At 30.8% G+C, this 14,593-nt stretch overlaps 3 protein-coding genes across 3 annotated transcripts; 2 read left to right on the forward strand and 1 right to left on the reverse strand.

Annotated features, from left to right (window-relative positions):
- The first annotated feature begins 568 nt into the window (after positions 1–568).
- LOC145090716 (germin-like protein 9-3) lies at positions 569–1,365 on the forward strand. Its single transcript, XM_079028819.1, has one exon. It carries the CDS (start codon positions 653–655, stop codon positions 1,268–1,270), a length of 618 nt encoding a protein of 205 aa, XP_078884945.1. The 5' UTR covers positions 569–652; the 3' UTR covers positions 1,271–1,365.
- A 1,582-nt stretch (positions 1,366–2,947) lies between these two features.
- Positions 2,948–3,779, forward strand: LOC145088114 (germin-like protein 9-3). Its single transcript, XM_079026331.1, has one exon. It carries the CDS (start codon positions 3,138–3,140, stop codon positions 3,762–3,764), a length of 627 nt encoding a protein of 208 aa, XP_078882457.1. The 5' UTR covers positions 2,948–3,137; the 3' UTR covers positions 3,765–3,779.
- Positions 3,780–3,914: 135 nt separating this feature from the next.
- Positions 3,915–9,171, reverse strand: LOC145088113 (uncharacterized). Its single transcript, XM_079026330.1, has 3 exons — positions 8,667–9,171; positions 8,279–8,557; positions 3,915–4,159 (listed from the first exon to the last, which is right to left on the reverse strand). The coding sequence occupies exons 1-3, from the start codon at positions 9,135–9,137 to the stop codon at positions 4,076–4,078; spliced, it is 834 nt and encodes a 277-aa protein (XP_078882456.1). The 5' UTR covers positions 9,138–9,171; the 3' UTR covers positions 3,915–4,075.
- Between the last annotated feature and the right edge of the window lie 5,422 nt (positions 9,172–14,593).

The following is a 14,593-nucleotide window of genomic DNA, read 5'->3' on the forward strand; positions in this document are numbered from 1 at the left end:
CCACTCCTAGCCGTCTAACATAAGAACACCACCCCCACTTCTAGTTATGATTAGTTATAACATAAGAACACTGCCTCCACTTCTAATTATGATGTTAATAGTTTGATGTGCCATGTGAGATGACAATTTGTTGATGTTATAACACCGATATATACCTAATAATCTTATGTAAATGAATTGAAATCGACTCCTAATAGAATGTTTTTGTGAAAGAACAAGTGATCTTAACAATTTCCTAGAATTACCTATTGTTGCAAGAGCGTATTTGTTTTTCTTTCTTATTTCTTATACGTAAGAATCACGAAGTGATGAATGAATATTACAGACACGATCGTTTACAAAATGTTTGGTGAATTTTCCTTCATTTTTGTGAATGTGCAAGACAACATAAGGAGAGCCGACCTAAGAAAAAGAATCCACAACATATTTTTTAATTATATAAACTAAGATCAAAAAATAGTTTTATAACCTTTTTATTTTTACAAAAACAATGATCGAGAGGTTTTAACATATTTATAAAATCAATAATACTCCCAAATTTTTTGAAAGAGTCCAGAGTCCACCCTATATATATGTCATCTCTTTCGCATTTCAAGAACAATCAAACAAACAAGTCTCCAGTTTCATCGATCAGTCGTTCCTAACAACAAAAATGGCATCAAACCTTAAAATCTTCACATCACTTGCAATTGTATGCGCCATTCTGACCGTATCCATGGCCGGAGATCCCGACATTCTCACAGACTTCATCGTGCCACCTAACGTAGGCGGCCCACTTGACGGAAACTTCTTCACCTTCACCGGAATGCGGTCACTCGTCGGAGCTCCATTTCCGGCGACTTTCAAGGTCTCAAAAGCAAGCATGGCTGAATTCCCGGCTCTTAATGGCCAAAGTGTTTCTTATGCAGTTCTTCAATTTCCATCCGGGTCAGTCAACCCGCCCCACACCCATCCACGGGCCTCCGAGCTCTTGTTTGTTCTCATGGGTTCTTTGCAGGTAGGGTTTGTTGACACCACCAATAAGCTGTTTACACAGACACTACAACAAGGCGACATCTTTGTCTTCCCCAAGGGACTTGTTCACTTCCAGTTTAACAGTGATGCAAAGAATCCCGCTTTAGCTGTGTCTGGATTTGGGAGTGCGAATGCGGGGACTGTTTCGGTTCCTAATTCTGTTTTTAATACCACCATTGATAACCAGATTTTGGCATTGTCGTTCAAGACTGATGTGGCTACCATTCAGAAGATTAAATCCGGGTTTTCTGGCTAATTCTTAGGCTTGACAGTTGAATTTTGAATTTATTATATAATAGCGATTTGTGACACGATTTGTTTGTCGAATAAATTCTGCATCAGATTTTGATAATATAAGATTTTTTCTTTACGATTCTTGATTTCGATTTCCATAAGAGCACTTCCGTAAATTTTTGGATTGAGTTTTATCGTCATTGAGCGTGTTATTGATTGAAATTCTAGCTAAATTCAAGAAAAGCCCACTTTTTCAGATGTAATTCTGAAAATCAAACACCCACATCTTTTACGTGATTAACATATCGAATTATCAATCAATGATACTTTTTTGCAAGTTTATTCCACAAACAATGTTTTAAAACTCGGATTTTTAGTTAACCCGGTGTGATGATCGGTTCACGGGTCAACCCGGTTTATGATCTTTTTCTATTTTTATATATTCTTACTTTCCTGCATAATGCATAACATATAAAACCAATAATTTGATGTCCACAAAGTTTAAAGTTTAAACATTGAAGAAACTACAAACGACTTGTTGTTTTGGCGTTCGCTACTTGTATCCAACTATCAAAGCTCTATTAAAACGGGTCAATCCGGTTTTAACCGGTTCAACATAAGCGGTCGAACCGCAGTTTAGTGGAAACCCGACCGGTTCGATCCGCTCCGTATTTTTACAAAAAATCGTTCTCAATTGACCCGCCTTCTACCCCGATTCACGGTCCAACCGGTTGAATCGGTCGAGTCGACCCGGGTTTTAAAACATTGTCCACAAGATATCTAAATCAACACGCTTTTGTTTTATGCAAGAATAGGGTTGGATTAGACTCAGAGTTCAAAGAGATTTCCAAGTTAATTTGTGCATTGCTAAAAATCGAGACGGAGTTCAATGAATTACACATGTAGCGAAAAAAATATATACTCTAATAAATGAGGTTTTTTTTGCTACATATTACATTCTCATTCAATTTGTCAAATGTCATTTTGTGGTTATTTTGAATTAATTTCTTTTCCACATGTCATTTTATGAGTTTTTCTATTTTAATAACTTTAATGTAATAATTACAATAAATATAGTAATAAATTAATATCAATTTCATTAATGAACTTATCTTGTTGTTTCAAAATTCCTAAATTAAAGCTTATTAGTTTTTTTTTAAAAGATAAAAAAAATTCAATTTTAATAATTTCTTATTTTTTTTTTTATAAATCCAATGTTCTTAAATATTTAGACCTTTATATTTAATTTTTTTTAATTAACTCATGTAATACATGAGTCTTACTTCTAATATAGTAATAAATAATGTTCATTTAGACCCATGCTAGACATGATATGTTAGACCTTGTAGTTTGGAATGTATTTAATTTGTATTAGATTGATGCCAACGACACAAAAAACTCTGCAAATATTTATTCCACGACCCGGAGTCTTGATCTCTCTCTTCCGCACAATCGACGTGTATGCGCTCTTCATCTTTTTCCCCATGTAATGTAACAACACAATAGTAAAACATCTGGACAATATAATTGTTTGGTGATTGAGAAAGAGTATTGTTTATTTCCTTATCTTCGCAACTATATTCTTTAAACACTAAAATAAGAACAATAAAAATACGAAAAAGACAGAACTAAGCAGATCAAAAATCATCTACAATAACAGCAAACTAATGACAAAACCAGCTACAAAAATACAAAGAAAGAAAACAACACATCACAGTTGTTTCTTTGTATGCTCAGATCATCCCAAGCATCCAAGAACACACAAGTATATCCCCAGAACCATTAAACTAATCGACAATTCTTATGAACACGACCTCAAAAATCTTTATAAACTAATTACACTATAAACAGAAACCACCTTCATCTACATCACTACAATCATAACCCATATGAAACTATCAATGGCATCCATTAAAACTCTCCTCTGTGTCACATTCATATCCTTATCCATAATCCAATTAGCAGTCTCAACCGATCCCGACATCCTAACCGACTATGTCCTACCACCAAACACAACCGTAACCGATCCAAACTATTTCACATTCACGGGGCTCCGAACACTCGTGGATGCAACCTATCCAATTGCTTTTACAGCAATTAAAGTAACCCAAAACGAATTCCCGGGTTTAATGGGCCAAAGTGTGTCCTATGCTATTCTCGAGTTCCCAATCGGGTCTATCAACCCGCTCCATATCCACCCGCGGGCTACTGAGCTTTTGTTTGTGATTGCAGGCTCGTTACAAGTCGGGTTTGTTGATACCTCCAACAAGCTTTTTACTCAGAAGCTTGTGACTGGTGACATGTTTGTGTTCCCTAAAGGACTTGTGCATTTTCAGTACAATTCTAATGCAACTGAACCTGCTTTGGCTGTTTCGGCTTTTGGGAGTGCAAATGCAGGGACACAGTCGATTGCGAATAGTGTTTTTAATAGTACGATTTATGAGGGGATTTTGGCTCAATCGTTTAATACTAGTGCAGATATTGTTGAAACGATTGAGTGTGGCCTCAAGGGGTGATTGGTGAGGTGTTGATAAGTTTCTAGTTTCTTTTGGTGAGATTGTTGCTTGATATTTGAAAATAATTGTTGATATTGATTCAACTTTACAGAACTGTTTGTAGAGTTTTGCTTTTTGATAGGATTGTTGATTGAAATTTGAAGGTGTGTATTGACATTAAAAATCTATGATATAGAAATTGAATGATAGAGTGTTGATGAATCTCAATCTTGAACATATATGTATGAATTCATTGCATAAATGAGGAAACTCATAATACAGAGTTAGAAACACCAAGGTAAACTGTAAACACACCTTTGTGGACAAATTTATCATAGGATTGAACATAAAGTATTACCATTGACACCGATTTGGAGTGCCGTGTTCAATGCTTCAAGCGCAACCTTCCAACGTTGCTGCAAAAGTCGAAATTGTACAGGAGATGAAATCAATAAAACAAAAATCAATCGATATAATTTTCTGACGAAAAAAAACTAAGAACTAAATTTTAGAAAATTTTGCACGTCAAGTCATAGAAAATGTTGCATCTGGAGATACGACAATGGCTGCCTCATGTCTATTTGTAGTCATTTAAAATCCAATTTAAATCCATCATGAAATCTGATGTTTTGACCTTAATATATGAATTACAAGCTCGTTGGAAATTAATTCAAAGCTGAAACCCTAATTTACCGTCGATGTCTTCGTGTTGTTACCGGTTTTATATAGGGATCACCTTTGAGATTCCAAAATCCAAACGGAAGAATGGGTGTGTTGACACAGGGATGATTGGAGGGGCGACGGTAGTGCAAGGGGAGAGGAGAGAGGGGAGAGTGTGACTGTGGTGGTGGGGACGCCGGTGGTCTTGGGGAATTGATTATGATGTTACGTTGGTTTTAAAATTTAATTTTAGAAAGGGCCCGGCCTGACGAACTATTATTTCTGTTTAAAGGTGTCGAGCATAAATTGAAAGTTGAGTGATTTTTCTGATTTTTGTTTACAAGTCTCGAGCGTAAATTGGCGGGACTTTTATTTTTTGTTATTGTTATATAACGACTCTTATAAAACTTTTGAAAGAGTTTATTTATGATATTTATTAATTTATTATAGTTATTTTAACAAATAATTTCTTCAAAAGATATATAAAAATTATAAAAGATTTTAAAATAGCGACCCAACTCGTAAGGGCTAAGGTCATCTGTTTGCGCTAAGATTTACTCCCAGGGTGGACGATTTCGACACTTTTGCGTGACGGGTTGGGGGAGGTACTAGCGGTACCACCAGTGCAACGAATTTGTCGATGAAGTGGTACCGCCAAATTGATTCCAAGCGGGTTAAATTATGCCAAAGTGATTCTAGCCTCTAGTCCAGTGGGATCTGTGTTATCTTCCCTCATTAAGGTCAAAGGTTCAAGTTCTATTGTATTAGTTTTGTATGTTTGTAATCTTTTTGTTAATTAATTTTATATGATTGTAATTAGTTTGTATTTATTTTAAAACTAAAAATTGAATGGGTTGAGAGAGATAAAAAAAAATATGAGTTTTTATGTAATGTGAGATGGAAAAGATGAAAAATAGAAAAAAAAAAAAACTATATGAAAATGATGTGATAATTGTGCGTTGGAAGTAGACCTGACAAAACCTGATACGACACGACAACACAACATGAAATTAGTGAGGTTGGGTAAAAGATTTCGAAACGTTTATGTAAACGAGTTGATACGACACGACACAATAATTAAACGGGTAGGATTAGAGTCAAAACTTTCAACTTGGAGATGACTTGAATATGACGCGTTTAATTATATATCATTTTTATAAATTTCATATTTTTATAAATATATTTTATATTATAGACTTATAGTGGGTCAATCTTAAGAACTAAAAGTAAAATTCAAACTTTTAAAGTGACTTAATTTTACTTATCCTCACCACTTATCCTTTTTGTTCCCTAACTTTAACTATTTCTATTTTACTTTCTAAACTTACTACGAATTTTGTCATTCCACCTCAAGAAAATGACTTGCGAGGATAATTATATTTTCGTCTTGTTCATGTTTAGGCAATTTTTTTTATGCATTTGCCCATTTAACTTGTTAAATGGTCAAATACATACAAAAAAAGAAAGTTGCCTAAATGTGAGCAATTGTTTTTCTTTACAAATTTCTTAAGACTTTTTATAATTTCTTCCAATATTTTTATGATATTTTTTCCTATAGGTTTTTCTTATACAATTTTAAAACATTGTATTAAAATATTTTTGTTAAATACTAGTTTAAAACATTGTATTAAAAAAAATTAAAGTTTATAAACTTCTAATTAAAAAGTTGTAATAATTTTAATACAATTACATTATATATATATATATATATATATATATATATATATATATATATATATATATATATATATATATATATATGATTTTTTTTATTTGCTACGTAATATTTTCTTTTTATTTTTTTAAAAGACTCTCCATACTTATTATTACATATTTAATTTATTTGATTTCATTGTTAGATATTATTTATTTTAAAAGTATTATATATGCTTAAAAAAAAAATATAAGAGACTAATTAAAATATTTCACAAAACAAAATCATATTTATTAATTAAAAAGTAAAAAGTTTAGCAATGATTAATATTTAATTAATATTTAGGACATTATGGATACTTTAAAAATAAGGCTTGAAGAGAATAATACAAACAAATATGAAAAATAAAATCGCTATTAAAAGTGAGAAAAATGACTTATCATGATAATTAATTTCGTTTCGTTCACATTTAGACAATTTTCTTTTTTGTACACATTTGACCATTTAACTTGTTAAATGTGTTCATATATTACCATTGTCACGTGCTATAACATGTGACAATGGTTATATGCGAACATATATATAACAAGTTAAATGGTCATATGACTTTTCAGGATAATTCCACCTCCTAACTCCAATGTTTCACATTTTCCTTTTTTCCTCCTTGTCTCTTACTTTCCAACTTTTTAAAAATTTTCAAGTGACATAACATAACATAACATATTTACAAGGTCTAAACCATAACTTGAAACCCGACAAGAAATCGACACGAAAATAGACAAGTTGACACGACACGACATGATAATTAAATGAGTCGGGTTAGGGTCAAACTCTTTCAACCCGTTTAATGTCTTGACACAACACGACATGTTTGTCAGGTCTAGTTGGAAGGGATGGATACTCTCCGACCTTAGAGGGCTATGAAAGTTGCTCATATCTAACCCAATATTGAGTAAGTATAAAAAACTTTTTTATTTTGAATTTTTATTTAATAAAATAGTAGACGACTGAGATCCACCTACAATTTAAGTTTTTTTTTTCAAATGTACAAGTCACTGATACATGACATGTGCATCAATGACTTGTACATTTGTGACCGAGACTAGAACACTTACAGGCTACAGTTTAACATATATTACATGCTATTTAACATCTATTAAGTGGGATTTCCTCAAAAAAAAATCGAACTCCTCCATTTTCTAACCAAAAAATCATATAAAAACTTATGCTAAATGTATAAAACCTATTAAAAGACGAATAAAACATCAAATATTTACATAACTCATAATGTTTTGGGAAGAATATTGTTCTTGTGCCATTAAAAAAAGTAGATATGATGTCTTCAAGCTGACCGTTTAAAGTTATTTCCAAATTTTAGGGTTTATGTACTTTGAGCATTCAATATGTCAAAAACAAACGGATTTCATAGCCCATTATGGTGATTTCACTGTAATATAGGTAAAAGCAAAGATGACCTTAATCTGTTAATCACTTACGATTTTGATGCCTAAAATTAATAATCTTTCATTTTTGGCTAAAAAAGTAAAAATAACTAAGTCATTAAATTTTTTGATTATTTTTATAAATTTCTTTTTTAGTGTTTGAATATAGTAGATAAAAAATACTTATTAATTTAAATAAACAATATAATGTTTTGTTTCCGTCTTAACATATTTCAAATTAATTATTATGCATGATAAAGAATTTACCATTTCAATATTGTTTTAACCTAAAAAAAAAAATAGACCGTAGCCTTGACTTTCTTTTGACCAACCTATCAATGGTAATTTTATATGCATTTTTTAAATACTAAAAAAACTACTTATCATTTTTTTTCCATATGGTATCCCATAAGCTCATTTAATCATTTTAATTGATGGGAACTTTAACTTTAATACTGTATAAAAAAAAACATAGATGTTTTTTAAATAAGAAATAAATAGTAAATTAGTAAATTAATAATAATGACAACAATAATCTTTTATGTGTAAGTTTTCTTATATGACATAAATTTTGGCTTACCAAAAGTGCAAAACTGTTACATTCTTTTTAATATTGACTAGGACATGTTGACAACCTGTAAATATATATCTTAAAATTAATGTATCTAAAATTCACCAAATCGGATTCAGGATCTTGATTACTATTAACAAGTAATAAATAGAGAATTGCATAGTACTATAGACAACAATAAAGAGTTGATCTAAGTTATAGAGCTTACTCGATGTGGGACAATTGCATTAGGTGCAACAACGTGTTGTGTATAGTGGTAATTGTTTTGGATATTGACTGTATGGTTTTGCACAGGTGGAGCACTCAGGGAACCTGGACTCCATGAATGAGAGTGATGAAGAGGAGGTGGCCTATGGCTATTATATGGAACTGGAACCATGGTTGACCATGGATTCCATGTCAGCTGGTTGTTACTCATAACCATAGGTGGTCTACCTGGAATTGCATTTGTTTCATTTGGTCTAAACTTTGCCTCCATGGATCTTTGCTGCATGTGGCACAAACATATCGTCAATGAAGTCACTTAATTTTTAGATACATATGTGATATTTTATATCAAAAACTTCAAAAACAACAACTATATCTTAATTAAATACCTCATTTAATTTTGACTTGGTCATAGCTTCAAGCAATGAATAATTGTCTACAAATCGACACAAACCATCATGCATGTGCTTAGGTATCTGCTTTCTATAGCAATCGAGGCAAATACATAAAGAGTAGCCTCCATTTGGATCTTCCAAACACCCGATACATGTTAAATATGTAGATGTGATGAACTTATTACATTCATCACAAAACGGTCTTCCGCTCTTAACTATATAATAGATTGTCACCACTTCAAAAAAATCGAGAGTACCATTCTTGTCACGATCCATCTGGTTGAAGAAGGACGCTTTTGTCATTTTGCCATAACCTTCATCTCTTATGAACTCCAAGAACTCTCTTTGGTCTATCTTTCCATCACCATCATTGTCCATCGCATCAAAGAAGCCATGAGCCAACTTTTTAACATGGTCTGAACTTGCTTCGTAATAAACCTTGGCCATCATGGAAACTTCTTCCATTGTATTGTATGATGCCCTTTCCTTTTGCTTTTGATCTTTTGATCATGGACATATATATATATATATATATATATATATATATATATATATATATATATATATATATATATATATATATATATATATATATATATATATATATATATATATATATATATATATATCTACCTCCTCTAATAAACAAAACCTATAATTAGCCACATGTCCCCTTTCTACAATGCATACTTGCCACGTGTCATGTATTCATTTAAATCCTATTTTCTAAATTTTCTAAATTTAAAAAATTTTATAAACACAACAAATATTAAAAAAACGGTATAAACTGCATAAGTTTAGGAGAAAACCCGATTTTTTTTCATCTTTATCATTTTCTGATCATATAAACATTCAAATTCAAATTTCAAATAAAAAAATCCATGTTGTTTTGGAAACAATATCAATTTACGTTCAATTTCATTCACTGCATATCTTATCTTATTTTGACTGTTTTGAATATTTATATGAATCCCAAAAAATCAGGAATTCCAATTTACTCATATATTAACTCCGTTTATATTCTGCATTCTTGTCTTCAACATCCATTCTCATCTTCAGTATTACGATTTCTGCATGTTGTTGACATAACAAATCTGGTGAGTTCATCATCATAACTGAAAATATAAAACCATTTTGTGAAAATATATTAAAACCAATGCAGCTATGTTTGCTATTTTTTTTTTAAATTAAATGATTATTCGCAATTTGTGTTTTCATATTATTTGATGTTCTTTGAAGTTTGATCTTCATGTTTTTGTTCGACATAAAATGTTCCCAGGGGTATTATAGTCTTTAATTTACTTTTTTGTTTTTAGTTTTCTTATATATGTTATTTGATTTTGAAAGTTCTAGCATTAAATACCACTCTTGTGTTGGACATTAAATCGTCCCAGGGGTATTTTAGTCTTTAATTTACTTTTTTGTTTTTAGTTTTGTTATATATGCTATTTGATTTTGAAAGTTCCAGCACTAAATATCACTCTTGTCCTTTTATTTTTCTTAAAATTGAAACATATTTGTTTTTTTTTTTTGTTTTTGTTTATTTTTTTTTCATATAATAGCATCCTACTTTTGGGTGACATTTTGAAGGTTCTGTTTGACAGAAAATGGTCCCAGGGGTATTTTAGTCTTTAAATTACTTATTATACTTTATATGTGTTATATCAAGTAAACTATCCCCTGAAAATATCTAAAAGAAAATTCCAGCACTAAATACCACTCTTTTGTTGGACATTGAATCGTCCCAGGGGCATTTTTGTCTTTAATTTACTTTTTTGTTTTTATTTTGAAAGTTCCAACACTAAATATCACTCCTGTCCTTTTATTTTTCTTAAAATTGAAACATATTTGTTTTTTTTGTTTTTGTTTATTTTTTTTTTCATATAATAGCATCCTACTTTTGGGTGACATTTTGAAGGTTCTGTTTGATTTTTTTTTTTGGCTCTCGGTGTTTATGGCTTTCAGTTTTTATGTAATTGATTTTTTTTAATTTCGTTGTTCATCTCTATATATCAAGTAAACTTATTATATTTTATATATGTTATATATTATTATATATAACATACCGAACAAACAGAAAATCTTTCAGTTTAGTTTGGTGATTTTATGTTATTTTTAAGTTATTTTTATTTTATTATTATTATTATTATTATTTTTTGCATATAATAGCATCCTACTTTTTTATTTTGTTTTTTTAGTTTTGTTATATATGTTATTTGTTGTGTTGGACAGAAAATCATCTAAAGGGTATTTTAGTTTTTAATTTACTTTTTTGTTTTCTGTTTTGGCTCTCAGTTTTTATATAAGTGATTGTTTTTTTTTTTAATTTTGTTGTTTATATATCAAATAAACTTATTATTGGTTATATATGCTATTTATTGTGTTGGACATAAAATCGTCCCAGGGGTATTTTACTCTATAATTGACTTATTTGTTTTCTTCTTTGGCTCTCAGTGTTTACATAACTAATTTTTTGTTGAATTTTGTTGTTCATATTTATATATCAAATAAACTTATTATATTCTTATATATGATATTTGTTGTGTTTGTCAGAAAATTGTCTTAGGGGTATATTAGTCTTTAATTAAGTTTTTAGTTTTTTCTTTTGGCTGTCAGTTTTTATATAACTGGTTTTTTTTCATGTTTATATAAAAAGTAAGCTTATTATATATTACATATACTATTACTAAATTTTTAGGGGATAAAGTAAATACAAGTTGTAAAATTTATTGTCATTTCATTGACTTTTCAAATTATTTTTACAGATATGGCTACTTCAAAGATTACATTCATAAAAGACATTGACCCAGTCAATTCGGATTTCACTATCAAAGTCAAAGTATTGAAGTTATGGACGCTCAATTCTAAATTTAATGAGAACGAAAAGTACTCCATCAAAATGATTTTATTGGATGAACAGGTATATTCTTATTGTTTTCCAAAAAATATATTGCATTTTACCGTTCATTTTTTATAAATATCTTACATGATTACAATTTGATAATGTTGTCTTCTTTAATGTTTAGGGATCTCTAATTCAAGCTAATGTTTTCCAAAACTTATTTTATAAGTTTGAAAAAAGTCTTCGTGAGGGATCCGTTTATGAATTTACCACCCTATCTGTTGCAAAACACAATCCACATCCCAAATCTACCATCTTTTCTGATCTTCCAAATAAAATAACCTTCATAAGGGAAACAGAACTTAAGGAAAGTCTTAATTTTCCGAAAAATGTTTTTGGATTATCTTTTGTTGATTTTCAGAAAATTAATTCCAAGGTTATCCCAACCCAAAGATCTGTTGGTACGTTTTCATTTATTTAATAAATTCTAATTATTTAATACTTTACCTAACATTATTTAGTAATTTTATATTTATCCACAATGAATTTCATAGATGTTATTGGCGTGGTTGTCTCCCGTACTACTATTATCCCCTCTCAGAAAAGTCAGGGCCAATCGTTAAAAAGGGTTGGGTTGTTTTTGCGAGAACCGGTTTTCTCACACGGTCAGTTATACGTTGCTTTATCTAGAGTAAAGAGTAGAGAAGGACTGAAGTTATTGATTTTAGATAAGGATGGTAATTTAACTAATAAAACTTCCAATGTTGTGTTCAAGGAAGTATTTCAAAATCTATGTTGAACATTTATGTTTATTTTTTTAAATCAAATAAAATTGTACTTACTTACCATCCACAATCAAATGTTTTTGTATATTTATTAATTTTTTTTTACTATATAAAATTTCTAACTTATATCCCGTGGTTTCCACGGGTTTTAACCTAGTATATATATATATATATATATATATATATATATATATATATATATATATATATATATATATATATATATATATATATATATATATATATATGGCTCACATATTTAAAACCTTTGACAATTGGCATTGATTATGTAGAATGGGAGTTGAATTTAGAATTCGAAAGACTTTTGGTGAAATATCTACATATAGGTCGTTAAATTTTAGCATTTTTTTAGTTAGTTGTATAATTTAGCAAAAAAAAAAATCATGACCATATACTTAGTTTTTTTTGATAATATTATGTAAATTGCACAATCATTTAATTAGTAGTTAAATTAAGAAACATAAGTCTTAAGGTATGCTAATAAAAGTCGATTATATATCTATTTTGCTTAAGTAGTTTTGTAAAAACGATCTCAAAAGCAGATTAATTGAATTTATTGCAAAATAATCGGACAATATATATAGTGAGTGCAGAAATTCAAAAGGATTATTTTGCTCATATACTTATTTACATTTTATGTGTATTCCTAGGTAGCTCAATTATCGGCCAATTGGTTTTGTATCTTTTGTACATATTCAGTCACTTAATTTTTTTGGTGCATTCTTAACCTTTAAACTTGTTTTTTTGTTTAAAATATATCATTTTTACCTGCTATAGGTAAAACATGTTTTGAAGAGTTTAAGTTCCACCTTCGACGATATTTCTGGCGGACGCAAGTTCCAGCGACATCTCTGGTCATCTTCTCCAGCCTCACCACCAACCTCTTCTCCAACATTTCCAGTTATCTTCTCTAGCGTTCCTTATTTTGCAAAAGTTCCAACGATTTTGGTGGCTATCAGGAGCTTGTCTCTGGTCATCTTCTCTATCTCCCATTGGCAACCTTGAAAACCTCCAAGATTTAATCTTGAAACATCGAATCTGCCACCATATCCTTACCTTCACCACCTATGACAACTAATAGAATCAATTCAACCCCAAACTGTCATCGATCAACCCAATAACCAGAACAAACAAGTTCTTCATCTTCGTTTAGTATCTGCGATCAAAAGCCAGGTTCGATTTTTCAACATCAATTTAACAATGAAACCCAGTTCATCGACAAATTTAGATCAAACAAAATTTATCATTCAATCCATCTTCATATCCTTCATTTCCGTCAAAGATTTCCACTCGATTCAGTGTGACAACCCAAAATTTTCCGTTAGTTTTAACGTCGAAATTAAGTACGTCAAAAATTAGCCAAATTTATTCCAAAAATATTTTTGACCGGAATTAAACTCGTTGGAATATTTTAAATAATATTCGTCAAGCAAACCAAAAATAAGGCGGTCTAATTTTAAAATTTCCATGTTTAACGGTAGTCGTGAAAAACCTCGTTCGCGGTTGAGTGTGTTTCATTCCAACCCTTTTCACACCTTAGGAGCCTCTCTCTCTACTTTCTCTCTCTACAAATCGGGTTTGGTCCAAAATCGCCTCTTTCAAGCCCCAAACTAGTAAGTGATATACCCTAACTTGTTGTTTAGCTCATTTGACATGCAAATTCGTGTTTAAGATACCCAAAAGTGGCAAAATCATGAGTTTACAGTCCAAGAACACTCTTGGACCGTAAACACCCATAAATGGGGTTTTGATGCCCAAAAACCCTTCCAAACCACTTATGGAGCTTAGTTATGACTTAGGGGCTTACATGAAAGGACTTAGAACACCAAAATCTTAACATATGGGGAGTAAACATGAGTTTACGGTCTAAGAACATTCTTGGACCCTAAACCCATCTTCAAGGACCATAAACACCTTTTAAGGTGTTAAATTGCCCCTTAAACACCTCCAAAAGCTTCTATGAGCTTCCATGAGTGCATAGAACCTTATATTCCTTTATGAGATGCACCAAAACATAAACAAATGAGTCACACTTGAGTTTACGGTTTGGGAAGGTCTCCCAAAACCGTAAACACCCCTTCTTAGACCATAAACACCCCCAAAGGGTGTTAAAGTGCCCTTACACTTTGTATGGCTTAGAATTGGACCTAGAACTTTGTATGCCTAACTTACAACCACCAAAACACATGATTCATGGACAAACATGAGTTTACGACCGTAAACTCATGTGTTTAAGGTAGTAAACTCACCAAGAACACCTTCATAGACCGTAA

Source organism: Lactuca serriola, chromosome 2 (assembly GCF_051521515.1).
Source record: "Lactuca serriola cultivar US96UC23 chromosome 2, Lser_US96UC23_V15, whole genome shotgun sequence".
In the NCBI taxonomy this organism is placed as follows: domain Eukaryota; kingdom Viridiplantae; phylum Streptophyta; class Magnoliopsida; order Asterales; family Asteraceae; genus Lactuca; species Lactuca serriola.

Bases quoted from the DNA above. Each gene is read 5' to 3' on its own strand.
- LOC145090716 (XM_079028819.1), top strand. From the start codon at position 653: ATGGCATCAAACCTTAAAATCTTCACATCACTTGCAATTGTATGCGCC.
- LOC145088114 (XM_079026331.1), top strand. From the start codon at position 3,138: ATGAAACTATCAATGGCATCCATTAAAACTCTCCTCTGTGTCACATTC.
- LOC145088113 (XM_079026330.1), bottom strand. From the start codon at position 9,137: ATGGAAGAAGTTTCCATGATGGCCAAGGTTTATTACGAAGCAAGTTCA. The intron at 8,558-8,666 runs GTATTTAATTAA...TGCCACATGCAG, and splicing joins CCAAGTCAAAATTAAATGAG to CAAAGATCCATGGAGGCAAA. The intron at 4,160-8,278 runs GTAAGCTCTATA...CGACTTTTGCAG, and splicing joins ATGCAATTGTCCCACATCGA to CAACGTTGGAAGGTTGCGCT.